The sequence below is a fragment of the Vigna radiata genome, chromosome 3, assembly GCF_000741045.1.
Source record: "Vigna radiata var. radiata cultivar VC1973A chromosome 3, Vradiata_ver6, whole genome shotgun sequence".
NCBI lineage: Eukaryota > Viridiplantae > Streptophyta > Magnoliopsida > Fabales > Fabaceae > Vigna > Vigna radiata.
The window spans coordinates 6,097,056-6,122,975 of record NC_028353.1 but is presented as its reverse complement, the minus strand read 5'-3'; the positions used below and the strand labels follow the sequence as shown (position 1 = coordinate 6,122,975).

The 25,920-nt window shown below is 31.3% G+C and overlaps 4 protein-coding genes and 1 long non-coding RNA gene across 5 annotated transcripts; 3 read left to right on the top strand and 2 right to left on the bottom strand.

Moving 5' to 3' along the window:
• Nucleotides 1-9,525: 9,525 nt before the first annotated feature.
• On the top strand, nt 9,526-10,190 carry LOC106757471. Its single transcript, XM_014640144.2, has one exon. It carries the CDS (start codon nt 9,579-9,581, stop codon nt 10,047-10,049), a length of 471 nt encoding a protein of 156 aa, XP_014495630.1. The 5' UTR covers nt 9,526-9,578; the 3' UTR covers nt 10,050-10,190.
• Nucleotides 10,191-10,534: 344 nt separating this feature from the next.
• LOC111241411 lies at nt 10,535-13,804 on the top strand. Its single transcript, XR_002667359.1, has 2 exons — nt 10,535-10,634; nt 13,597-13,804. It is a non-coding gene; the product is annotated as an uncharacterized LOC111241411 (long non-coding RNA).
• A 794-nt stretch (nt 13,805-14,598) lies between these two features.
• On the bottom strand, nt 14,599-21,498 carry LOC106757741 (heme-binding-like protein At3g10130, chloroplastic). Its single transcript, XM_014640513.2, has 9 exons — nt 21,051-21,498; nt 17,760-18,185; nt 17,580-17,666; nt 17,411-17,481; nt 16,649-16,750; nt 16,403-16,507; nt 15,529-15,664; nt 15,001-15,110; nt 14,599-14,912 (listed from the first exon to the last, which is right to left on the bottom strand). Exons 2-9 carry the CDS (start codon nt 17,977-17,979, stop codon nt 14,838-14,840), a joined length of 906 nt encoding a protein of 301 aa, XP_014495999.1. The 5' UTR covers nt 17,980-18,185; nt 21,051-21,498; the 3' UTR covers nt 14,599-14,837.
• LOC106757740 (pentatricopeptide repeat-containing protein At2g36240) lies at nt 18,193-21,039 on the top strand. Its single transcript, XM_014640512.2, has 2 exons — nt 18,193-20,162; nt 20,589-21,039. The coding sequence occupies exon 1, from the start codon at nt 18,308-18,310 to the stop codon at nt 19,754-19,756; it is 1,449 nt and encodes a 482-aa protein (XP_014495998.1). The 5' UTR covers nt 18,193-18,307; the 3' UTR covers nt 19,757-20,162; nt 20,589-21,039.
• A 903-nt stretch (nt 21,499-22,401) lies between the features above and the next one.
• Nucleotides 22,402-25,032, bottom strand: LOC106757742 (cytochrome b-c1 complex subunit 9). Its single transcript, XM_014640514.2, has 3 exons — nt 24,786-25,032; nt 24,654-24,701; nt 22,402-22,685 (listed from the first exon to the last, which is right to left on the bottom strand). Exons 1-3 carry the CDS (start codon nt 24,903-24,905, stop codon nt 22,635-22,637), a joined length of 219 nt encoding a protein of 72 aa, XP_014496000.1. The 5' UTR covers nt 24,906-25,032; the 3' UTR covers nt 22,402-22,634.
• Between the last annotated feature and the right edge of the window lie 888 nt (nt 25,033-25,920).

The following is a 25,920-nucleotide window of genomic DNA, read 5'->3' as shown; positions in this document are numbered from 1 at the left end:
TTATCTTGTCTCCAAAATTGTTCATTTTAGTTCTATTAATTATTACTTTATTCAATACAAAAATCAATTTTTTTCTTAAAAAGACATTTTCCTTTTTTTTTTTAAACGCCTCCAAAACATTAATTGTCAATATGCGTTAAGTTAAATGCTTATAAAAGTTAGTGTCCAAAATATATTAAACGTCCTTTTTTAAATATATTTATTGTGAAGGTTGAACATTCAATTTTAATTGATTGTAATTTAATATGAAATCAGAATCAAATCAAATCAATATTTTGTGATTTAGTTTAAATGGGATTTTACTGATTTTGTTAATATAAAAGTGTTGGATACTCTTAAAATGTTATTAAATATTTTAAAATGAAAAGTATTAACTATTTTGTAATAAAAAGTTATGAGATAAAAATAAGATTTTATATAACAAGTTTATATTCGTAATTTTAACTTCTCATATTTATAAACAAACTATACAATTTTATCATTAAAAATGATAATATAAATTTGTTATAATATTTTAATAAATATTTAATATAATATTTTAATAAATAAAAATAGATTGGGAGAATAATAGACTTCCATTACAAAGCAATACCAAAGAGACACATATGTATGTTTGTATTCTAAAATTAATACAATTAAATTATAAATCAATACCAAAGAGTGTATTTTTCTTAGTAATTTATTAATTTTAAATATATAATATTATATTTAAACAAAAGAGTTATTGATTTTTAATGCAAACTAGAATATGTGTTTTTGAATTTAACTTATCATTATAAGATAATTTTATATTGTTCAGAGATGGTAAATAATATATGAGTTTTCAAAAAAATTGACTTCATCTTATTTTTTATTATTTTATTTTTTTATTTCATCGCCATTGGACCAAGAGACCCCACGAGAACTAATAATTCAATGTCAATCTTTTCTATAAAGTCCAATATTGACCTAAATGCATAATCCCATAGCCTAGCCAAGAAATATCAAAAACCAAAATATTATATTTTGGATAACAAGAAAAGAAACAAATATTGACTGGATCGGTGAAGTGGTCTGGCTGGTGTGACGAGCTGGATGAGTTAGATTTCAAAATTTATGAGCATGACCTTGACCCTCTGATTGTTATCATGTTTGTGAAATTGTAAAATTCAAGCAATTGTGAAGCTTCTTTATGGCATAAAATCTTCAACCGTCAGTGTTTAAAATTGTAATTGAACACTACAAAGATGGATTGAGCTAGCTAGGAAGACATGATGGACGAGATGGACTAGGTGCCAATCTTACCAAGATGGACGCGATGATTGGGCTTGTCGGGATGCACATGATGGAAGTGCTGAAGGGATAGATCGAGTTAGTTAAGATGGATGAGCTGACGGGATGACAGGAATGGACGGGATCATAGAAAGGGACAAGCTTATGTGATGGTTAGGATGGACCAAACTCATAATATGGCGGGGATGGACTAAGTTAACAATATGATCAAGATATATCGGGTTGACGAGATGACCGAGCAGGCCCAACTTGTCGTGATTTACAAGATGACGAGATGATTGAGATGAATGTGATAATGAGATGGATGGGATGAAGAGGCTGATAGGATGATTAGGATAAACTGAGCTGACACGAGATGGAAAAGTTGACGGGATGGTCGAAATGAACTTGGTTGAAGGGATGATTGAGGATAAACGAGGTGACTAGGTTGGACGAGATGTCAGGTTAAACAGATTGTCGAGTTGCTATGCTAACAAGATGACCAGGATGGACAGGCTGACACGATACCATGATGGACAAATTGATGGGATGGTTGGGTTGACAATATAAACAGGCTAGCATGTTGATCGAGATAGACAAACTAACAGATAAACCTGACTAACAATGACTGGAATGAATGAGCTGACAGGATGACAATGATAATCTTTATATAACCAAAGTGACAAAATGGTCTAGTTGAACAAAATGGATAAATTGACGTGATGATTAGGCTTAATGAAATTGACATTATTGTCAAAGTGGATCAAATTGACAAATTTCATAGTATCTAAACTAACATGATGATGTCCGAGCCTTAGAAATATAAATATATTATGTTTTAATTTTATTATTATTAAAAAAATAAATTAAAAAGAAAAAAGACAGGCCCCGTGCTACGGACGGATGAAGATACTTTATTAGTATCACATGTATGTAACCACGTACTTAAAATTATATTAATTTCATAAAGAGAGAATAAAATAATGTATGAGTGAAGGATTTAGTGGTGCCGTCTAACCAGTGAAAAGAAAGTGTCACCATCTTCGTCTTGAATCAATGTACAACCAAAATAATAATAACAATAATAATAATAATTTTATTATTATAATTATTAAGACCTAAACGAAGAGGGAATTCTGGAGAAAAGTATGTCTTGGGTGTGGCAAATGGTGAATCTTTTATTTATAAAATTCTGATATTTCCTTTTCACTCCTTCATCTCTAACGTCAACAATGGAGAAGAAAGTCATGCTTTGCTGCCCAACTGCAAAACCCAACTTTGCATTCCCCTACAATGGAGAAGAGTGATGATTTGTGATTGGTTTGTTTTAAATATTTTTTTTAAAATAAATTTAAATAAACTAATAAAATAATAACTTTAATATTAAAAAGTTATTAAGAAAAATGATTATTTCTGATAAAAATGAATATAACTATAAATACTCGAAAACAAAATGATAATAACTAATATATGTAAAAAGTAATAAATCTTGATCTTTTCCTTTAAAGGTTGAAACATTAGTAAAAGAAAATGTTACACCAACTAATTTATTCAGCTAGTTTTGTCTTTTATGTAATAATGAAGTCTGCTTTTCTGCTTTAGTTTCTATTGATATGACCAAGTCAAAAACAAAATTAATAGTTACTCATAAAAAGCTAATAATTAAGCTTCACTTATCTAGAGATGAAGTAAAATGGTGTTTGTCATCTATGTACATTTTGGATTATTAATTTTGACTTTATAATTTAAACTAATCTAAATTATTAAATGTGTAAAACATTCACGAAATGGTCCAACTCAACACAAGTTGCTTGGTTTATTCACTTTTAAATTCTTACTGCTTGCTACATCACGATGCACAAATATATCATAATTGAATTTATATATTTTTTAGAAAAGCTGCAGTACTACCATTATTGTAATAATAATCTTCTACTATAGCCATCAACCACAATAAATCAACAATCATTCTAAATAGAACTAAAGTGGGGCACTGATAAGATCAAGAAAAAAATAAAGTGCATGCATCAGGCCAACGTAACTGGTTGCACCACCAAACCTAATTTTCATCACAACTAAAACTATATTTTATTTTTTGGAAATATCTATCTACAAGATATTATTTTGTGTGTGACATAATGGCAACAAAATATTTATTCTAAAAACGATAGATTCATATATATATATATATATATCCTTAATGCTTGAAGTGGTGCAGCATATATCAGGCTAAATACCAGTGAAAGTTTGCCAAGTTTACCACAATATCAGAATGATATTCATCATTTTCCATCACAAACATAAATATCTTGGTTAATTTGCTTGACATCAAAGCATCTTTCACTTTACACTTCATTTAATCAACAAACTAAAAAAGGAAAAAGCATGTAAGATTTTTTGGAAAATTTCAATGGTCTAATAATGAAAGTTTCGCAGCTTGCATAGATCACATAACATCTTTGTAACTAAGCAATTGAGTGCAAAAATCTCTCAATCTGTCAGATTTTTTCACATGTAAAAGGGTCCAGTGTTATGCCATTTACAGATTCTTTTCACACCTGCTTAAATCACTCATACATATAACTTGGAATACGCTATAAAACATTTTGCAACTCAATATATATCAAAATGTTAACCAGTTTTTAAATTGGATTCTAAGTATTTTAAAGTAATAAGTTTTCATTAGAGTTCAATAGAAAAAAAAAGTATAATTTTTTAGCTTCAATTTCCGTGAATTTCAGTAATTTTCATCTTTTGTGAAGCTTTTTTTTTCATTTATTTCCTTTTTAAGTAATGTTTATAAGATTGTGAGATGGGGCTAAATAAAATATAATCAATAACCTCTTTTAAAATACATATTCTATTATATATAGCCTATATTTAGTAATATTTTTTGTTATTTATTATTTCTCCTTATTTTAATTTCATGATAAACGTGTAAACATACACTACAAAAAAAAACAATTATTTTCTGACAATTTTGTTTTGAATTTTTTTTAGAAAATACTTACAAATTTTGTTATGAAAAATAACTTAAAAGAAATTGCTGTCAATTATTTTGCAAAATATTTTGTAAACAGTTTTCACAGGAAATTTTGTAAAAAATAATTGCAAATTTTATAATTTTATAAGAAATAATTATCCACAAAGAAATTATCTGTTAATTAAAACTCTTAGAAAAAATTGGTAAGAAAAATTATTTTCTTAAAAGATTTTATAACAAATTTACAAGAAAAATCCCATAGAATATAAAATATTCTAGTGATAATAAAAAGTTGGAACACGACAATATATTTATTTGGTTAAGAATAAAATTATTAGATAAAGAAATTTATCATTTCTATCCTTATTTGTGTATTGCTTCTTTAGGAAAAGAATGGAGTCAAAGAGAAAATTAAATCGTAACTTTTTGTTTGAAAGGAAAAATAGGAATTAAATGAATTATTAGCGATAGTGTATAATATAATTAAATGATAAAATTTTTGAAATATTTATTTATAATTTATTTATGTTAGATGAACTTTGTTAAGTGCATAATCTTCTTGTAACTCTATATTAAAGAGTAATCATTTATTTATAATCTATAACGGATTGTGTGATCGATATGTACTCGATTGACTTGAGTCATTGAATCTATAAGATTATTGAGATGATCTCCACCATATACTCTGCACAAAAATATATTATATATTTAATCTTTAATTGCAAGATATCATTTACTTGATAAAAGGCAAAAATATTTGTTAATAACTTCAATATTTTATAAATGATTTATTAATCTTATTTTATTTCATGTCACCCATTGGAATTGAGTTGATCTAACCAAACAAAATTAAATGGTTGAACCAATTATTATTTTAAATAATAAATGATTAAATAATTTAAATGAAATGGATTATGCGTTAAGCTTTATTAATAGAAAAAATGAAAGAATTGAGATGTTTAAAAGAATAGATAAAAAGGAAATAATTTGATAAAAATGAGATATTCTTTTTGTTTCCGCTGGATCAAAGGCTAAAGTGACACAAATTGTAAGAATCCTTAAATGTTATTTTAAGGAAGAAAGAAGAAATATGAATGAATGGTAATGATGTTAAAGTAGGTTGTAAGAAAGGCACTTCCTTTTCTGTGTTATGGAATTCTAATATTCCATAGATTTTTCATTTGAATAGTCCTATTTCCTACCTCCACTATCACAACATCTACAGCCCCCCATGCGTATTCACAACATCACACTCCACTACTTTACCATACTTTTGCTTTCTATATATCTTAAGCCCTTTCATTAACTTTTTTTTCAAAACACTCTCACAAAAATATTCTTAAACATGTAAAATTGGGTCATAAAATGTTCCATTCAGTACTACAATTAGAAATCTACAAAATAATGATTCTTTTTTTTCTTACCAATAGAGGAGGAGTTGGTTGAGATGATAAAATAATAATAATAATAATCTATGTAATACATATAGTGATATGACACAATACATCGAATAATGAAATATCTCTGAAAATTACTTCAACACTCAAGTTAATATTATGATAGGGGATTATAGTTAAATTTAAATTAATACAAAAGTGACGTCAAAATATGATTATAGTTAAATTTAAATTAATACTTCAAAATATGTTTTGTTGATCATGAATCCTTATTTGAATGAGTCTTAGTTATGGGCTCATTAGTTTAGGTTCAATAGTTAGCTTACCTATGACAAATTGTAAATATTTTTGGCTAAATTACTTTATATGAGGTTGTCTTTGACAAGCAAGAATATGTATCGGTATACGACACCTCATCCTAATGAAGAGTGTGCTTATCAGAGATGAATATAGCATTTGATTTAAAAAACATAATATTCAATATTTAGTCATCGGTAGGTACCTGTTATGCAACATTAAACACTTACTCTTTTGAGAGTGCAACCCTCGATATTTGATAGATATTTCATCTACTACAAAATATTTGGTAATCGTCTTGTTAGTTCTAATAGTCCTATTAGTTCTAATAGTTACAAGGTATTTGAAAATAGATATTCAGTAAGTGATATCCTATTAGTATTTTAGGTAATCATTTCAAAATTATAATTAATAGGATTAAAAAGTATTTGATCACATACAATACATATTTAAAATCATATGTAATTTAAATACTTGTGACTATATAGGATTTATTCTTTATTTCTATAATCATAATAAAAAACCTATTTATAGAATAAGTTGATGAGTTTTTAGAAAATCATGATATCTGTTTTTATTAACATAATATTGTTGGAGATGCCTCAAAATTATGTTAGAAACAAAAAAGAAAAATATCTTTTAAGTTGGACACTTTATCCTATATGCGTCAAACACAATTTAAGCATAGGAGACGCATCCGAACTTGTAAATGTAAACTATCTAATAAATTTTAGGAAGAACATCTTGTTGTGACTAATGCAGTTCAAAATTTTGTGAGCTGGACCACCACTAAGCTAAAATGACAGAAGACCAAACCAAAGCATGTTAATGATAATGAATAGTGTAGGACGATGTAATGGACAGAGAAAACGACGTTGGTGTATGAATCCAAAGTGGTGTTAGATTCCTATACCAAATGTTTCCAAACAATATCAAATCAAAACTTAAAAGCAACATTTCTATTGGAAGAAGGTGTTGCTATTTTTAAACCTGCATTATAAGAATATACACCACAAGCAATACAAACTCTTATCACAAGAAGAGGATAATTAAAGAGGCTATATATATATATATATATATAGTCTTTATTTCAATTTCGTTTTTGAAACCATCATAACCTTGATCCAGGTTTGAATTTGAATAAATTTTGCTAACCCAAACAAGATTATAAATTTTGTGGTAGTTCTTAGCCTTAACTTCCCCTAATATATACTAGGATGACTCATAACTATATTAACGTAAAATCATTCCAGCTTCTTACGAGACGAAACGTTTTTTATTAATACCAAATTTTACGTTATCAATACTTGGTATTTCAACTAGTGAGTAACAGAAATTTTCTTAAGCTTAGAATTTAAGTATTATAAATTGACAACTAAGAAGTGTTAAAAAAAAGATTTTAATTAACAAACTGATAACAAAATTTGTTACAATAGTCTCTAATTTATGAATTTGATACTATGTTAAGTTTGTTTATCTAATTTTCGTGATAACAAATTTTGTTACAGAATTACATGCTCGGTGGTCGGTTGACATAAGCAAGTACGTTGTTGTTGTGTTTTTGTCGTCCCAATGTATATGGGCAAATGAACAACATTTTCATTATTATTTTGGAAAACGACAAAAGAGGAAAGTTTGGAACATGTTTTAAAGTTTCAACACTGTTGCCGACTTTCATGAGCATGTTTTTTTGTTTGAGATGGAAGAGGAGGAAATAGTCTGTGTGGCATAGATTTAGTCAACACAACTAAATCCATAGTGCACAAGTGGTCAACCACTTGAGCTTTTCCTCGAGTGCACCTTCGACCGCCCAAACTCCACTTCTTTTTTTATTTTCTCCAAACAAATCTTCTAACACAACACAATTATACCTTTCACCATCATGTCACAAAATCTCACCTCCTCTAACACTTTATTTAAACAAATTATAAAATAATACTTAAATATCTTTTTATCTCTAAATTATTAAACCTTTTTAAAGTTTAATTAGATTTATCTTTTCAAAATTTATGAAATCATTTTTTAATAACTAATATAGTTAATTTTTTTTAACTATCTAAAATTAATATTTTATTTAGAGCACGTAGCAAATTATTCAATTCAAAAAATATTTTTTTTTATTTTTTACTTCATCTTCTTCTATCTAAAATTTGATTTTTTTTTTCCTCCAATATCATTTTCTTTACTATCCATTCATGTAAATCAACATCCACTTCGCCATTCCAAATCCCTTGGCCTTAATTTGAAAAGAAAAAAACAAAGATATGAGATTTTCTAAATCTGTGATCACATCTAAATAACCCTTTTATGTCTTTATTATCAAACATTTTTTACGTAATTAAAAAAATAGAGACAAAAAACTGAGAGAGGCTGGGTCTCGTCCACTGCCATGGATGTAGCAACAACGATTGAGACACAACGACTGGTTATTATGATGTTTCTCAATCTAAAATGAAAAAGGAGATGGGAACTTCACACGGCGTGACAACGACAAACGATGACGGGGTTGGCTATGTGAGAGTCATGGAGGGTGGTGTTGTTAGAAAAAGTAGAGAGTTGGAATGGGTGCCTTCAAGAAGAAGAAAATGAAATGAAAAATAAAAAATATTTTTTAAATTAAATAATTTTTCAGATATCACAAATCAAATGTTAACGTGGATTATAATATGTCACGTCTAAGAAAACACTAACATTATTAGCTATTAAAAATGGATTCTATAAATTTTGAAAAAAAAAATGAAAATCTAATTAGATCAAAGTTTAAAAGTAAACTAAAACCAAAATTACTGAATAATTTAGAAATGAAAAACACATTTAACTAATAAATTAAATTAATATATATAAATATATGACTGTATATAAGGAGCAATGAGTAATACTATCTTTTATCATATATTGTATCTGTAGAATTTTTTTTGAACATTTAAATTAAGATGAAAACATATCAAGATAAACTCCTAATATATCATAATTAATGTCTCAATAGGTCACTGTTTTGGTCCAGATTCTCAAATAGATTCCCTTCTTTTTTGATGTCTCAATTGAGTCCTTATTTTTTTAAATTAAATCAAATAGAACTTTTTCGTCAAATTGAGATGATGCTGTTAAAAATAATACATTGACCGTGTAGTTTTTTATTACGTGTCATTGAAAATATGACTGAATTGTATTTTTTCAATTTTTGAATTAAAATGAAGTATACTCTTATATTTCATTTTTTAATTCAAAAATTAAAAAAATATAAATTTAATGTTACGTAATAAAAATTACACTCAGCATATCATTCTTAACAGCCTTATCTCAATTTGACAAAAAGTTTCTATTTAATTTAATTTTACAAAAATAAAAATTTAATTAAAACGTAAAAAATAAAACTATTTAGGATTCTAGAAAAAAAAAAGAACCTACTTGAAACATTAAACTTTAAAATAATTAATCCACACGGTATCTGATAAGAACTAACAGGCTAGGAGGGTAGGAGATAGATAATGCAACTCCGAAAGAAGACAAAAAGGAAAAAGAGCAAAAGGTATTTTCGTAATATTTGCTGCAACACGAGGGTATTCTCCAGAAGCCATTGGTTTAAATAATGCACGTTTCAGAGCTCCTTTTCTTGCATATTCACAAAAACCAAATTGTCTGGTACTACCATGGGAAATTGCTTAGTGCTGCAAGAGAAGGTTGTCAGAATCATGAAAACAGATGGAAAAATTCTTGAATACAAAACACCCATAAGAGTGGAAGAGGTTTTGCTACAATTTTCTGGGCATGCAGTATCAGAATCTCTCACAGTGGTGCGGTATCTCGATCCTCAGACAAAGTTGGCGAGAGGGCAGTTATACCACCTTGTGGCTCTACCACCACCATCACCAAAAACTAACAAGAAGGTGAGGTTCGCGGATCCAGAAGTTCAAGATCTACACAAAAGTAACGTGGTTAGGATAAAGCTTGTTATTAGTAAGCAAGAACTGCAGAATATGCTGCAGAATGGAGGGTTTTCTGTTAGTAATATGTTGTCTCTAGTTCATGATGAGGTTAAGGTTCAAGATTTCACTCTAAAGAATGATGATGTCTCACAAGGCTGGAAACCAGCGTTGGAAAGCATACCTGAAGTAAAGTAGCAATGTATTTCAAGTTCCAATACAGTTTCATGCTTCGATTTTGCCTTTTTTTTTTTTTTTTCTAACTTATCTTATACAGTGTGACACACTATATATAGATGAAAAAAAGAAAGAAACTTTAGACTTATTTTTGGTCTTTTCTCCTCAAGGCTACCTTTCTGTTCTCATTACAATCAAACCAAAAACCTAAGTAATTCAGAACAGTGAGATTGATATTCCAATGAAAAATATATGATCAAGAAACTAAGATACAAACTATAAGAAAAACGCATGTTAGTGACAGATTCTGTCTGTTTATAATAAAAGAAAACTGTCAGTAATTTAAATTATCGATTAATTAAAGAAAAATATATGATGGATGATGAAACAGATAAGGGTCCACGCATATTAGTAATTTTTTTTTGGATAATTAATGTTATTTAAGTGAACACTCTTTATAATTGATGTTATTTAAGTTAAACCTAATTAAGAACAATTATATGCAGAAAAAATAGGGAGGCAAACACGTTATATGTGACTGTGAGATAGTAAAGTACTGCAAAAGCTTGAGGTTCAACTCGGCTGCTAAGATCCAATGAATGACAAGTAAGTCGTTTGATTATTTTAACTTTGACTGAGAATTTTTTGAAAGGTGTATTTTTTATAAATGATTAAAATACTTTATGACAAAATATATGGTTTTGATATAAATTTAAAGAAAAATTAGCAAAATAATTTAATTACTTAAAATTATAGAACTCCAAATTTTATTTAAAAAGTAAAATTTTCACATCCTATTTCGACTTAAATCTGTTTTTTTTTTCATATCTGTCTTCATTTCAATTTTAATAAAGATTTTTTTTTATTCAACTTTTGGTGAATAGTTCACATTTCAATTTACTTTAAAAGTATTATTATTTCAATATAACTGTTAAACAGTTGTTGATGAACCTTTCTTATTATTATTTCAATATAACTGTTAAACGGTTGTTGATGAACATTTCCCTCGAGTTCATGTTTAAAGATAATTATTACTTTTGAGTCATTATTCTCAATGGTAGTGTTCCTTAGTTGATGAAAATTATGATTGTTTTTATGAAAATCTACAAGATTTTTAGTTAATGTTAAATATAATTTTTTTTAATTAATATTAATATATATTATTTTCAGAGTTGATGTCAGTTCTTGTTGTTTTCCACCAACATCCATCAACATTAACAAAACTATTTTTCTCAAAGCAAAATTAATCAAGATTTTCTCCACTAACAGTGAGAGAATTATTTTTTTATTTATGCAAGCCAAGACCTTTATTAATGCTGAAAACAATATTTTCAGCATATTTAAGTCATAGTTTTTAGCCGTGGTTGACATGAATTATTTGTTGCTTAATATTGTAGAGATTATCTATCAACTAATGCAAATTATAAATATTTCTGACTTGATTTCTGTCAAATTTTCTCAATTAATGTTGACGAGGCTAATTTTTTGTTGATAATAACCACATAGTAGGATATGGCTTGTGAACTACTCTTGCTAACAGTTTCGTGAAATTATACAGACATCTTCACCTTTTTTTTAACAGCTATAACAGCCTCTTTACAGATACACTATAATGTTTTTCAAATAATTAAGGATGTTATGTAGTGTAAAATAGATACCAAGGTGTAATGTTTTTAAAACAATCAAGAGAGGCAATTGTAAAGATAAAATGACATGATTTTAAACTCATGGAGCAGTTATTGTAATCTACTATAATTATGTAGATTTATAATTATTAAAACTTTAATTATATCAATTGAATTATGTAAACGGAAAAAAAAGTGATTTAAATTAAATTAAAAAGTAAAATAAAAAAGGATTAATAACAAGAAATAAGAAAAGATGTGGAAGGGTGGTTGGATGTGTAAAGAAAGTTAAATCTGATAAATATGAACTAAAATATAAAATGTATTTTTATTTTTATTTTTTGCAGTAAATGGTATGGTGATGAATTCGTTAGAAATCACTGAATTATTTTTTTTATTAGTTATTACCAGCCAGCCTAGGAGGTAAAGTGTGCATTCACACGGAATTTTCAAATGCAAATACAAGTTCCATGAAAGGAATAAATAATGGAGAAAATATGATTATGTTTGCCATTCACACTGGAGTTTATGGGGAAAATATGATGCTCTACTGCTCTTGTTATTGCATTGGATCAATTTCCCATTATTGCCACTACCCCATAGTCCATACATAATCTGATGAGATGAGACGGGTCAACTCCTGATAAAACGTCTATATTCGTTGAAAGTGTAAAACTTCACCTTTCAACCACAGCCATTTTATTTTTTATGGTGAATTCAGATTTATTCTCTACCACTTAGATCTGCATCATTATTTCAAATTATCAGAACCGTACAATATTAATCAAATTTCCTACTTAAGTATCACATTAATCTATCTCAACATTTATGTGAGAAACAAACAACCCACCAATGAAGGTTGCCCTCTCATGAGACATGTTTTGGCAATAACCATTGTACCAACACAATTGATAAAATTTTCTGCTACTGTTTTGCAGCAACAGATTGCAATGTTTAGATTCCATACCAGTAAGCTAACGTGAGGACACAGAATCACGTTCTAAAAGATAGAATAAATTTATCATTTTAAATTGGTTTTGTGAAAATTCAACCAGTGTGACTTAGTAGGCAACTCAAGTTACCATGTGGGTAGACTTTATTTGCAGTGCAGTTGTTCAAATCCCATTGCAATCACCATCTTGTTAAAGCCACCGTATTAGACACTTATGGGAGGAATAGTCAGTTACCTAAAAAGGTAGTAGAACTCAGGAGGAATAAAAAGTGTTTTTTTTAGTCATGCACTAAAGACAAAGGAAGTTGGAAGTGACAAGGCATAAAGAATCATATATTTAAGAGGAACAAGAAAACAACAAAGAGAAGGAAAATGTGGGGAAGGTTAATGAGCAATCGATTTTGGCATAAGGCAACTCACTTGGGGAAAAGGGGTTAGGATAAAAGAGAAGCAGCGGCCATGTAACCTTAACTGTTCCTTTTAAAGGTATACTTTATTTGAATTTAAATAAATTTTAAAAAATGTAATATCTACCACATAACAACCATGGCAACGTGGTAGGCTTCTAAAGTTACAAATTATCAATTCTTTATTAGAACAGGTACTATTTTCACAAACAAAAACCAGCGATGATTGCTACAGTGTGTGATAATATTTGTCAATACATACATAAACAATTCAATCCAACCCTCCCAAACAGATATATGACACCTGAGATAAGGAACAGATCATGAAATCCAGGAAACTTCACAAACTTTCTAATTAAGTTTTCATTAATCTTATATTCGCCATCATATATGCAACAAAAGTGGAATAGAGGTCTTCTCTTTATATAATATCTACAAACAAAAAAGACTCTACAAAAACCATCAAAATTTAGATGTTTCAAATCTCAGTTATAGCACACAATTGACATGCCTACTAACATATTGCCTTGTGTAAAATGCCATTTCTCATAATGCAGTTAGTTAGTTATTTATTTGTTTCACAGGTATTCACGCATCCTTCAAGTGGAAGACTAGTCCTTTCAGGTACGGAGCAATAAGGTTTAGTCCTCTTCAGAAGTTGCACCTTCAGGGCACAAACCTTTATCCTCCCCTAGGACTAGGAGCAAAGATTGCTTAGCACTATGCCTAACTCCTAGAGGGTATCCCTCCCTCTTGTCATTAACATAATAATAAACTATTGGTTTCCAGATATTTTTTAGCCGTCGAAAGAGCTACACATCTAGAATATTGAAGCATAAATTTCAACAGATCCATCATTATATAAAAGGTGGACACAAAGTTTGGCACTGCCCACCTTACATATTTCCACTCTGTTTTAATATCAACAGAACAGAACCAGGATAAAAAAGAAAATTGAAATGTTGAGTTACACATACACCTACTAAATATATAGCCAAGTTGGGTGGAGTTTGATTTGTTTTAGGAACTGTCTTTGATTTAGTTCAAATACTTTCTCACTTCGGCATTCAAAGCAGATCTTTTATAAAGCAATAAAATCATGAACTATTTAATCCTACGTAGATTGATCTAATCTTTTGTGTGCAAAAGCATTGAGGAACCATTTGGGCATAAGATAGGTGTCACTTAGGCGCTGCTTGAGCATCAGATAGGTGGTGGCAGTGAGGCATCACAGTTCTTGATCATTCCAGACATAATATAATCTTCCTCTACACTGTGATTGGATGATTGAGCTGTTCTTTTTATGTTTTCATTACTTAGCAAGGAACATTAATGCTTCAAATGAAGAATAAACCTCCGTTTGACACAAGTTTAGAAACACGATAACGAAGGAAATGGAGAAAAACAAAGGTGTCAAATCATTAGACAACTTCCGCCGTCTCACACCACCAGAGAAGTATAGTTAAAAGAAATAGAAGCAAAAGGTGTATGCATATATAACAGAAAAAGTAAGATGGGAATCTTAATATTGAAAGGTCTTTCTATTTCCAACTATTTTATAAGTAATTTATCTGAAAACATCCAAATGTAATTTTACAATGCTAGATTTAAACATGCATTAATTGGTAAATCCTCCATCATCGATTGTACAATTCCCACTCTAATATTGTGTGTGTGTGTGTGTAAAATACAAGACATGCATCAATATTGAGAACAAAAAATCTATTATTGCAATCCGATACATGATATTGAACTGGTCAACCTTTACAGCTTACAGCATCAGTGATGGAAATTCAGAAGTACCTTAAATTGGTGAATACTATTCCTATTTATTATTCCATTCCACCTCCAATGCAATCTCATTACGTCGTTGAAATGGAAGAGTAAATGGTGGATTATACTGCAACCAAATAAAAAAGCAATTTACATTTGAAGAAAAAAATATCAAAGGGAACCCTTTAACCCCAATATTGCATTAAGATTCTAACCTGTGCAACTTCTACTGAAGTTCCTTCTTTAATCTTAAACTGATTATCACTTTTTAAAGCTTCTCGTAGTTTCAGTGCGCGCTGCTTAATTTCTTCATCATTCACAAAACCTGATTCTCAAAGGCAAGAAAATTATTTATTTGATCAAGCACTTTAAATTAAATTTGAACAGAATTTTATGCATTTATGCTGAAATAAAAATATTTAACAGGTTTAGTTTACTATTGTATAACTTTATGGTTAACCAACTACGGTTCATGCCCAGGCATACCATTATTCAATTGAAATAAAAGTGCAACACATTTTCTCAAAAAATAAAATGGAACACGTAGAGATGCATATACACACGTAAATACATAGAAATATACATGTGATTGAAAATTTGAAATAAACCAATTGTGCTGTATTTGTTTGTCCGGTAGTTAAATATTTATACTACTAATGGGTTTCCGCAATTAAAACCCAAATAACAGACAACAAGGGGAAATGAAATCAAATTACTGAAATATGTCCAAGGCAAGAACTCACCTGAAAAGGCAACTACAGCAACTATTTTTCTGGGCACCTCTTTAATTGTCACAGAAGAATCTTTAGGCAGTGGCAAGTTAGCACCATACTTCGATGGCATGACGAAAGACATTCTCCACTTGTCTTGATCTTCAATCTAAGATAATACAATGATAAATTAGAACATCATAAATTACAAATAGATATTGAAAAGTAACTCCTAATCGAATAGTTGTATTGATTATTAAATACAGAACTTTCAGAAAATAATATCACAAAATCCACACACTTAAGTGCAAAGTGACACTAATACACTGGCTATATCATAACATAGAAACAAAAGGGGAAAAACAACGAAGAGGAACCTATGATGTAAATGGTTAAAATAATAATGTTATGTTATAACACCATCTAATTGGGATAGATATAGATAATTCATAAGATGGAAAATAGTATCAATTTATCCAATCTCACACACTTAAACTTTACATATTAATTAGTCCATGTATTAAAGAACATACGAATTTGATAGAATTTTCAGGCCTCACCTTTAACTATGTATTTGGATAAAGTTAAGAAAAATCAGCTTGAAAAAATATGCTAGGATAGTTCAGACATTAGATTTATTTCAATTGAACCTGAATTACAGAAACATGGATTTTAAACTGTGAATTATAGTATATAAAAAGTTCAGACCATGAAAATAAGTTAGATGCTATTATTTCACAGCCATTATTGACAATGTTTGCTATAGTTATATAAAGGTACCTTGCTACAGTTATCTTTGCTGGAACGGATATAATTATGCTAAACTTGCTGGCAATGCATATAAAAATAAGATAAAGATTGTAAATGAGATATTTCAAGAAATCCATAAAATAAACATAATAAATACCTTTGTTGTTAACACAGGAGTTGTCATGTCCATTTTAACCCCATCAGATTGATTCTTACTTGTGAAAACAGGTGTAGTCATCTCCATTTTCTCATTCTTTGTATTCTACCATGAAAACAACAGCACACATATATAACTTATGTCTTCTCTCAAAATAAAAGGGGAAAACAAAAGGAGGTAGTGATCGAATGCAACAAAGTAAATTTTTAAAACGTATGAATGTCGTTAGTTCTAAAATATAACTACCTTACCGAAAAGGTACTCAGCTAAGACATTAAAGGACCGAGAAGCACCATTGAAATCAAATCCCCTCTTCCCAGGCATTGTTGTCTCAGCCACAAAGTAAGGCTGCAAAGATAATCATCAAATCAAGGAAGAAATTACCAAGACCGGATGGTTTGTCAGTGACAGCAACGCACTTAGCGTGGCATGGAAATGTAAGGAATTAATTAACAACGTATAACCGCTAAAGACTACGAAAATCAAGAAAGGAGAGGCTTTTACATACAGAAGCATGATACAGCACGCAATACGTTCTAATGTTCCATCACTAAATGCAATTACTTATTATATTTGGCTGACAATTGTCTAAGTGCAACGCTTAAAAAAATTAAGCGTAAATACGCTAACTATCTATTAGGATTTTCGTGAAATTATACAACTTTAGTGTTTTTTTACCCTTCCAATAACATCTTTTAATTGCTTGAAAACATTATACGGACACTTCTTATACATTACACTAACCCTCTTACTTGTTTGAAAAACATTACGCCTTGCTATCCAACAAGAGAGGTTGTTGTAAATGTTAAAAAAGTAAGAATAGTTTGAACTCGAATGGCTCAAGGTCCTGAATGGCAGTTTGAAAAACATTTTCACAAAATCTCATAGATGATAAGTATAATTTACTCTAGCATTAAATATTAGAAAGCACATATGTTTAGAATTATAAAAGAAATGAATTGAAGTATAAAATTTATTTCAAAGAAAAGAGAGCTAGCACACACACACCTCAACTTCCCGAATCTCATACTGGTCCCTTCTGCACAAAACTTTGAACTCGACAGTCTCAAGGTCCGGAACTGAAACGAAGCTCCAACACCGAAATAATTAATTACGCAAGAAAAGTGAACATTATAACAGCAATTTGAGTTTCATAGGACAAAAGTTAATTATGTACCACTCATCAACCCCTCCTCGAGATTACGGCTTTCGAATCTCTTCGGAAACAAGTATTTGGCTGTCTCCCCAGCGACATCAGCTAGAACTACGGCACGAAAATTAGGTATTAGTTAGAGAGAGATTCAAGAGTGAAAGAGAAGGAGAGAAATCACAAAGTTGGATAGAGAAAAACATTTACGTCGCTGGCTGAGAGAGTTGGCTTGAGAAGCGAGAGCGAAAACGAGTGAGATTCGGGATTCGAATGGCGAAATGGTACTTGGGCGCGTGCTGATTCTCTCGCCGGAAGACGAGGAGTTGATGACAGAGAGAAACGAAGACTGTCCGGTAGGTTTTCCGTGAACCTGAATCACCATGCCCGGTTGCAGAGAAAGAGGAGAAAGGTTGCAAACAGGAAACATTTTTTCTTCAATCGAATTTGATTCACGATTCTTCTTCCTTCTATTTCTGCGTTTTGAATTTCTGTTGCTCTCCGCGATTTTGGTCCACTTATAGTCCTTATGATTTTTCGCGGCACGGACTATTTATACGTGTCCATTTTCTGCAGATACTTTACCCCGAACCGCTGCTACAAGCTTTTGTCATTTTCTCCTCTTGCTAAAATGTTCTAATAAATATTTTAAAATTATTTTTACAATTTACAATAAACAAAAAAATTAGGACAATTTTTTTTTTTTTCACTTTAAGAACACGTTAAGATAATCATTAGGTCTTATTGAGAAACAGAAAATGGCGACGAAGAAGTTGATGAAAGCGAGAGCATTGGCAACAGTAAAATCTTCTTCAGCGATCCCCAACCTCCCTCTTCCCTCTCCACCCTCTGACACACCCGTGTCCCAAGTTCACTATGCCCGCTTCCTGGACTTCTTGAAGGCCCATTGGGCCCCGCCGTTCACCCCCGACACCCTCCTCCACTTCCTAAAATCGAAGCTCCACCACCACCCTTCCTTCTCTCAATTCGACTTCCACCTCTTCACCTGGGCCTCCTCCCTCGACTCATTTCACCACACCCATGCCACGTTCCACTGGATGGCCCGCACCCTCGCCGCCACCCATCGCCTCCCCCAGCTCCGCGCCCTTCTCCACCTCATCGCCACCCACCCCTGCCCCTGCTCTCCCTCCATCTTCTGCTGCCCCCACACCCAACCCATCTTCTCCCACGCCATCCACGCCTTCTCCAAATCCTCCCAACTCCACCACGCCCTCTCCGCATTCCACTCCATGACCAAACTGATCGACTCCAAGCCAGACGTCGCCGTTTTCAACGTCCTCATCCACGCCTTCGTCAAACGCGGTAACCTAAACCAAGCCCTCCAGTTTTACCGCGAGATGGTGGTTAGCCACCGCGTTAAGCCTGACGTTTTCACCTTCAACATTTTGATAAGTGGTTACTGCCGGAACTCGCAGTTCGCATTGGCGTTGGATGTGTTTCAAGAGATGGGGAAAATGGGGTGCGAGCCCAATGTGGTTACTTTCAATACCTTGATCAGGGGGATGTTTAGAGAGGGGAGGGTTGAGGATGCCATTGAGATGGCTCGCGAGATGGTTCAATTAGGGTGTGAGCTTTCGTGTGTTACTTGTGAGGTTTTGGTTCAAGGGCTTTGTAAGGAAGGGAGGGTTTTGCAGGCGTGTGAGTTGTTGCTGGAGTTTTCTGAAAAGAGGGTTTTGCCTAAAGGGTTTGATTGTTTTGCTTTGGTGGAGGTTTTGTGTGGGCAAGGGTGTGCTGTGAGAGCGTTGGAAGTTGTTTATGAGTTGTGGAATGGGGGGAGTGTTCCGAGTTTGGTTGCTTGTATTGCTGTGGTTGATGGGTTGAGGGGGTTGGGGAAGACCCATGAGGTGCAGAGATTGGTGGAAAGGATGCTTGATGAGGGTATGGTGCTGGATGTTGTGACTTTCAATTGTGTTCTTCGGGATATTTGCGATGCACGCAGAACCGATGAGGCGAATAGATTGATGTTACTTGCTTTGAGCAAGGGTTTGGAACCGGATGACATGACTTATAGGACTTTGGTAATAGGGTATACGGAGGAGGGAGGGAGGGAGAAAGGAGAGTTTCTGGTGAATGAAATGTTGGATAGGGGGTTCATACCTAATCTTGCTTCATATAATAAGTTGATGAGTGGATTGTCTAATTGCAGACCCTCTACATGCCGTCAAGTAAACAAATTTGATCGCTGAAGATGCAAATATTTAAGAATTAACTTGGATTTCAATTGACACCGTTGATGGGCCAAGGTGATTGTGAAATGATTGTGAACTGGACTGGTAAGGGAATTGGAAACATGTGTGGAGGATTGAAACGACAAAACTCCTTGTCTCATAACTGCAAAAAACCAGTAGATAATCTGCAGTCACTCAGGAGACGTGTCATGGGAGCTGTACTGTTCCATTGATTAAGACCAGGACAGATGCCATTACAGCTGTGCTAAAGCCACTTGATTAAATACCAGAAGTGGTATCATTTGATCTATTCACCATTGATCGGTACACAGAGGAGTGTTGTTAAAGTTAAGAACTCAAAACCAAGCTGGAAGCAGTGCTGTTGAGTACTTGGACAATTGCAGTACTTTTGTTGAGGCCAAAGGTATTCCAATTTGGATAATGATATTTTAACAACATTTTTTTTTATAACATAACATTGATTATGTGTCAATATGTGATTGGTCAAATATTACTCCACAATAATATTTATGATTATTATTATTAATTGTGGAGTAATATTTGACTAATCTCATATTGACACGTAATCAATGTTCAAATGTTGTCAAAAAAATATTGTCTAAATATCATTATCTTTCAAATTTTGCTTGTTAAAGTTAGGCTTCTGAAGGGTCAATTTAGTGCCTACTGTATTGTGTCAAATTCTAAAGGCATATTCATGAAATAATTTTAAGTCTTCAGTTACTCTTTTTCCTTGTATATTTGCCATTTTTTTCTGGTTCTTACGAAATCTTATTAAGTTATGAACTAACTGAAGAAATTACTTAATTTTCAACCTTTTTGTCTGCAGATCCTTGTACACCTTCAACATGTTTTGACAAAACAAAGAAGTATATAATGTTTTAGTAGATTATTTTAACAGATATTAATAAGCATTGTATAATCTAAGCAGAATGGACAGGGGGACATACAGGATGAAAGAAAAAAGAAACTACGAGATGATAGTTTGTATCATCTTCTGTTTTGGTTTGATTGATAGTCCAAAATTTACTTTTTTAATGATGTTGACCTACAATTACTTTCTTAGGTTTCATCCTTTTGTGTTTTCTCTTTTATGCTTCATATTCTCATGTGACAACTTTGGCCATGCTATTTAAAATCTGCAAATTGCTGTATGTCACTTCATTATCTGATTTTTATGTCATATTTTGGCTTCTATAAAGTGAAGAACACCCTTTAGAAGATAATGATTTTATATTTAGAAAATTAACTGTTGTGATAATAACCAAATACATGAACGTATATAACAAACCCGATGATCTTTCCAGAAGCCTTGTCTTCCATCACGCCGATAACGTGATCATCTCCAACGGCACTGAGCTCTCGATATCGATCCTCGAAGTCTGTGTCAGAGACGGAATTGCAAACGCTGAAGCAACTCGATGAAGCCTTTGCTCTTGTCTGAGATCTCTAATTTCCGAACTCCGTACTTCTGTTCCTCACCGTTTTCCATCTTCTCCTGTGAGACCCGTGCCGAATCACAAAACGAAATGCAAAAACTGAAATTAAAACAAATGGCAACCAGAGAGAGATTCCGCTTCTGCGATTTTCACTTCACTCCTCAATTTTACTTTTCAACCATTTATGTTGGAAAGCAATAGAAAGCCTCTTATACGTAATGTATTTGAAACTCCTGAGATCAATTTCTATCACGAAGTGTTTATTGAGGGAGGGTATCTCCATTTTTTAACTAAAAGTACAATTACAATTAGTTTACTTTTCAGAAGAAAAAGCTTGTTTTTATTGATTAAAACTTTACTAGTAAGAATTAAAGCTTATATTTTCAATTAAAGCAAATGGTTAGGATTTAGAAAACCATAGCCACCTCATAAAATTAAAATAAAATTACATTTTCAATGTACACTATTAATACAAAAGTAACTTTTTAGTTCTCAAATATTTACTTTATAGTTGGCCTTTATCATGTATTGCTAGCTCAAAATTGTTTGAAAAATGAAAATTGCATTGAAATAATAGTTTAGGTAAGATCTTATTTTCACACGTAAATTTTACATATAAAAAATATGCCTATCAATTTGTTAAAGTGTTTTTTACATAACTAAATTACATATGTATATTAAATGGTCACTATAAAAAATAAAATACAAAAATACTAAATATAACAAAAATATTTTGCTGTCTTCGTAATAGGAGTAAGGATAATGAATATCTTTAGAAGTGGAAAATAACTTATTTTCGTATAATTAAATATGAAAGTAACAACAGTTTAATCTAATTTCAAAATTATTTACCATATACAAAGGGATATTTATTTTAACGAAAAGAATGATTTATTTTTATGAAAAAAAAAATGAAATCAAGCAAATCATCTCAAGATTAGAGAGAATTATTACCATTATATCCAAAGATTGAAAATTTAAGATTACAATTGGATAGTGGATGTGTGATCTATTACCTCGAGTAATGCTGATGCTAGCAGTAGTTCGTCATGAGGCTAGTTTGACTTGTAATTATAAGCTTAGCACTTTTCATTGTTTCTTTCATCCACTTGTACCAATTGGTGACAATGACAGTTGTTTACTCATTTAGTTAATGTTTTTAAATATAAAGATTTTCCATGTTTCAACTTTCAGAGAATGGGATAAGTAGAAAGTCTGCAATTTTCATAACCAATGCTTCCAGATAAATGGTTTCAAAAAAATACAGAATTCTGCGTTGGTTCAAAGGCCACAAAATGAAACCACGCATAAGAGTTAAAGCCTGAAAGATACAAGCATAAGGTATTTATTGTAAAAATGGAAACGGCTTCCAGCTCTTAATGTTCACTTCAAATTTCAAGAATATAATAAAACTAGAAAAAAAGCTAACAAATTGGTCATTCTTCTGACAGCTTTTGCCCTAGCACAGGAATGTCTTCATATCGTTTCTGCACAAGAAAATATAATTATATATCAAGGATAAAATACCAAACAGCTTATAAACAGTAAGTGATCACAATAGCATTGTAAACCACAATCCTGAAAACTGATGGTTGGCAATAGGTTTAACACTATAAACAATAACATACTTCTACTGCTAGAATAGATGGGATCGACAATACAAAATTACACATAGTTAGGAATCCCATCCATTTTTAAGTGAAATCATGAACTACGATTAACCTTCGAAATTGCATAAATGAGGCAGAGCAAAACACAAGTCAGAAATAGTGAGTATTCATATTATAACTAATAAAATATAAAAATGGAATATCAACCACGGCATGTATTTTATCTAATAATCATTTGAATTGGAGATAACGGAAACATGGGAGTGGCAACACTCGTTCTCATTAATGGAATATCAACCACAGCATATGTTTTAATCGAGACATCAATACTGATCAACAACAAGTTCTGTAAACACTTACGTAGCATTTGGTGCACGAACAAAACAAAAATGGAATATCCTATTCTGTTCTGTGCACTTTTAAGCAGAACAAAAATGTAATATTTTCTAACCTTAAGTTGTCCTAAAATATTTTTAAACGACCCAAATATGAAATAGAACTCATATTCTGTTCTGCACATATATCAAATGTTATTATGCTACCTTATTTTGACTAATAGACTTACCATTTACAGCATCTCCATTTGCTAAGACGGGTCAAACATAAAAGAAAGCTTACTGGAAAAAGAGAGAACTAGCTATGAGGGGAGGGAAATCAGAATTGGTCGCGAGGACCAACTTGTGCGCTCTTATAAATTTTGAGTTCTCAAGACAAGGAAGATGAAATGAGAAAGGGTAACCCCAGAGGCTAAGAGGTGGACAGGGTTTGACATTTATTAAATGCCTCTTTTTTCTTGGGGAAAGGTAAATTGATAATTATGCTGACAAAACTTGAACAAAGCAATTGATATGGATTGATGCAACCAAAACTATGATTGTCCAACAGTGATGTTAGACTCTATTCAAATTGCCTTTGAGTGGTATTAATATAGATTGAATTCAACAGCAACATGTTAAGTTCAAATACAGGAAACAACGAACATAGTCACGCCTAATAGGCAGTACTTACATGTGACAGTAAGAAAAACTACCAAAATTCAACAGACCAAGTACATATTCAGAATTGTTTGACTAGAACTTGGCATAAAACTAATTACTATAATCTACAACCAAATATGAACCAGTCAAATAAAAACCATTCCTCCTAAATTTTATCACTATTATACCAGTTCTGAATCTGCCTATAGTGCTCTAATTCCAATCAAGATCCTTTAGAGCAATATCCAACTTAATACAAGATAAATCATAATCTAATTCTAGAACTAAAAATGATATAATCAATCATGTATTATTTTGCAATAAGAAGAAATGCTGAGTTCATTGAAAACCCTGGTCTACATAACCAATAGTCTAAGAAGAAATACATCACAATACAACAACAACCAGGTCCCAACCCCACACCAGGGTAGTCACAAAGATAGGCCCTATTTTATGTTGGCTACAATTGATTAGGTTAAAACGAACATATAATCCTACACGAAGCTATAGGAAATCCGAAATCTACAGAAAACTATTTAAAACCGGAGCTACAAATTTATTAAGAAAGCCTAAAGATATCATGGACTATCTATGATCATAGCAAGTTGGGAACCAAATCATTATAAAAATTAGAAGATTAATTTCTTTTAAAACGTTACACGATATATAAATCTTAAAACCAACATCAAAACGAAGAATATAAATTTATTTAAAAAAAAAAGGCTCCTAAGATTTACCGATAATACCAAACACAATCCAACTAAATTTGAGCGGCCAAATTTACCGTTTCAGAAAACAAAAAGCATATCACAAGGCATGAAACACAGATCGCAATTAAATTAAAGATAGAATCTAGAAGCTTCATTACCCCAACATTATTAGCCTCCCACAGCTTGTGGATTCCATAATCAACGGCCTGCAACCAAGTATTGAAATCCTCAGCAAAAGAAAGTTAAAACAACAATTACCTAAATTGAAAAAAGAAGAGGAAGTAACGGACCCGTTCTCCGAGGAAGGCGCCAGCGATGACAAAGGTAACATAGACAGAGTTGCGACGCATAACAACCTTGTAAAGGCTTTCGAAAATTCCTCCACCTCTTCTTCTAGCAACAGTTTCCATGGCGATTGAGTTTGCAGATGCACCTCACTTCGATTCACCAATCTAGGTCTAGGTTACCTTTCTCTTTTTCTCTCCCTGTTCTATTTTTCTTCCTTCACCACGCTAAGAAAAACTGAGCTGAGATCGGTATCACAGTTTCACACGGACTTTTCGGGCCCACTCGGACCGCTTTGTGTGCCCAATTCGCTCTTAATGGGCTGGGCTGGGCTGGGTTGAAGTCCTTTACACAGTTCAGGTTGCTTCCTGCACCCACAATTAAACTTCCACGAGTGCAAAAACAAAAACTATGACCTTTTCTTTTTGTGATGATATGCCTTGAATTGTTTTTCTTATTCCGGTATTACTTTATTAATTAGTTCTATTTCAAAATAGTTTAATTTTAATTTGTGATAAGCTCTAATTGAAAAGGGTGAATCTGGGTTAGAACTTCTCTTTTATTTGCCGTTATGCTTCTTACATCACATCATTTTGCAACATTCTTTTAGCAATTAATAATTCAATATTTGACCTGCAAAACAGTGTTAAAACTGAAAAATCATGAAATCCTCAATTATCTATCATAGTAGACACTTAAAATAATAATTATTAAATAAAATGTTTGTATTATTTTTATAAGAACGACAATACTTATTTTAAGTTTTAAGTTTATATAAGGACATTCAAATTTCAAAGAAGAGGAAAGAATTTTTTTGACAAGTATTACCACTTTATTAATTTACTTGAATTTATATTTAGAAAAATATTAACTTTGTTCCTAATTAGTATTAGAAAACTGCTTATACATGTCCAAAACTAAAGTCTAGTAATAAAATAATAATAATATTATTATTATTATTATTATTATTATTAATGTTATTGCTTGTTTCTCTTTTCATCATTGCTATTTATTGAAAAGTATTTTTTCTAAAGTCATTCTATTATGAAATCATCAAAATAATACAGGTTTTAAAAGATATTTTTTTAAAATAATACAATTTCATAAAGAAGAAATCATGCTAAACTAAACAATTTAATT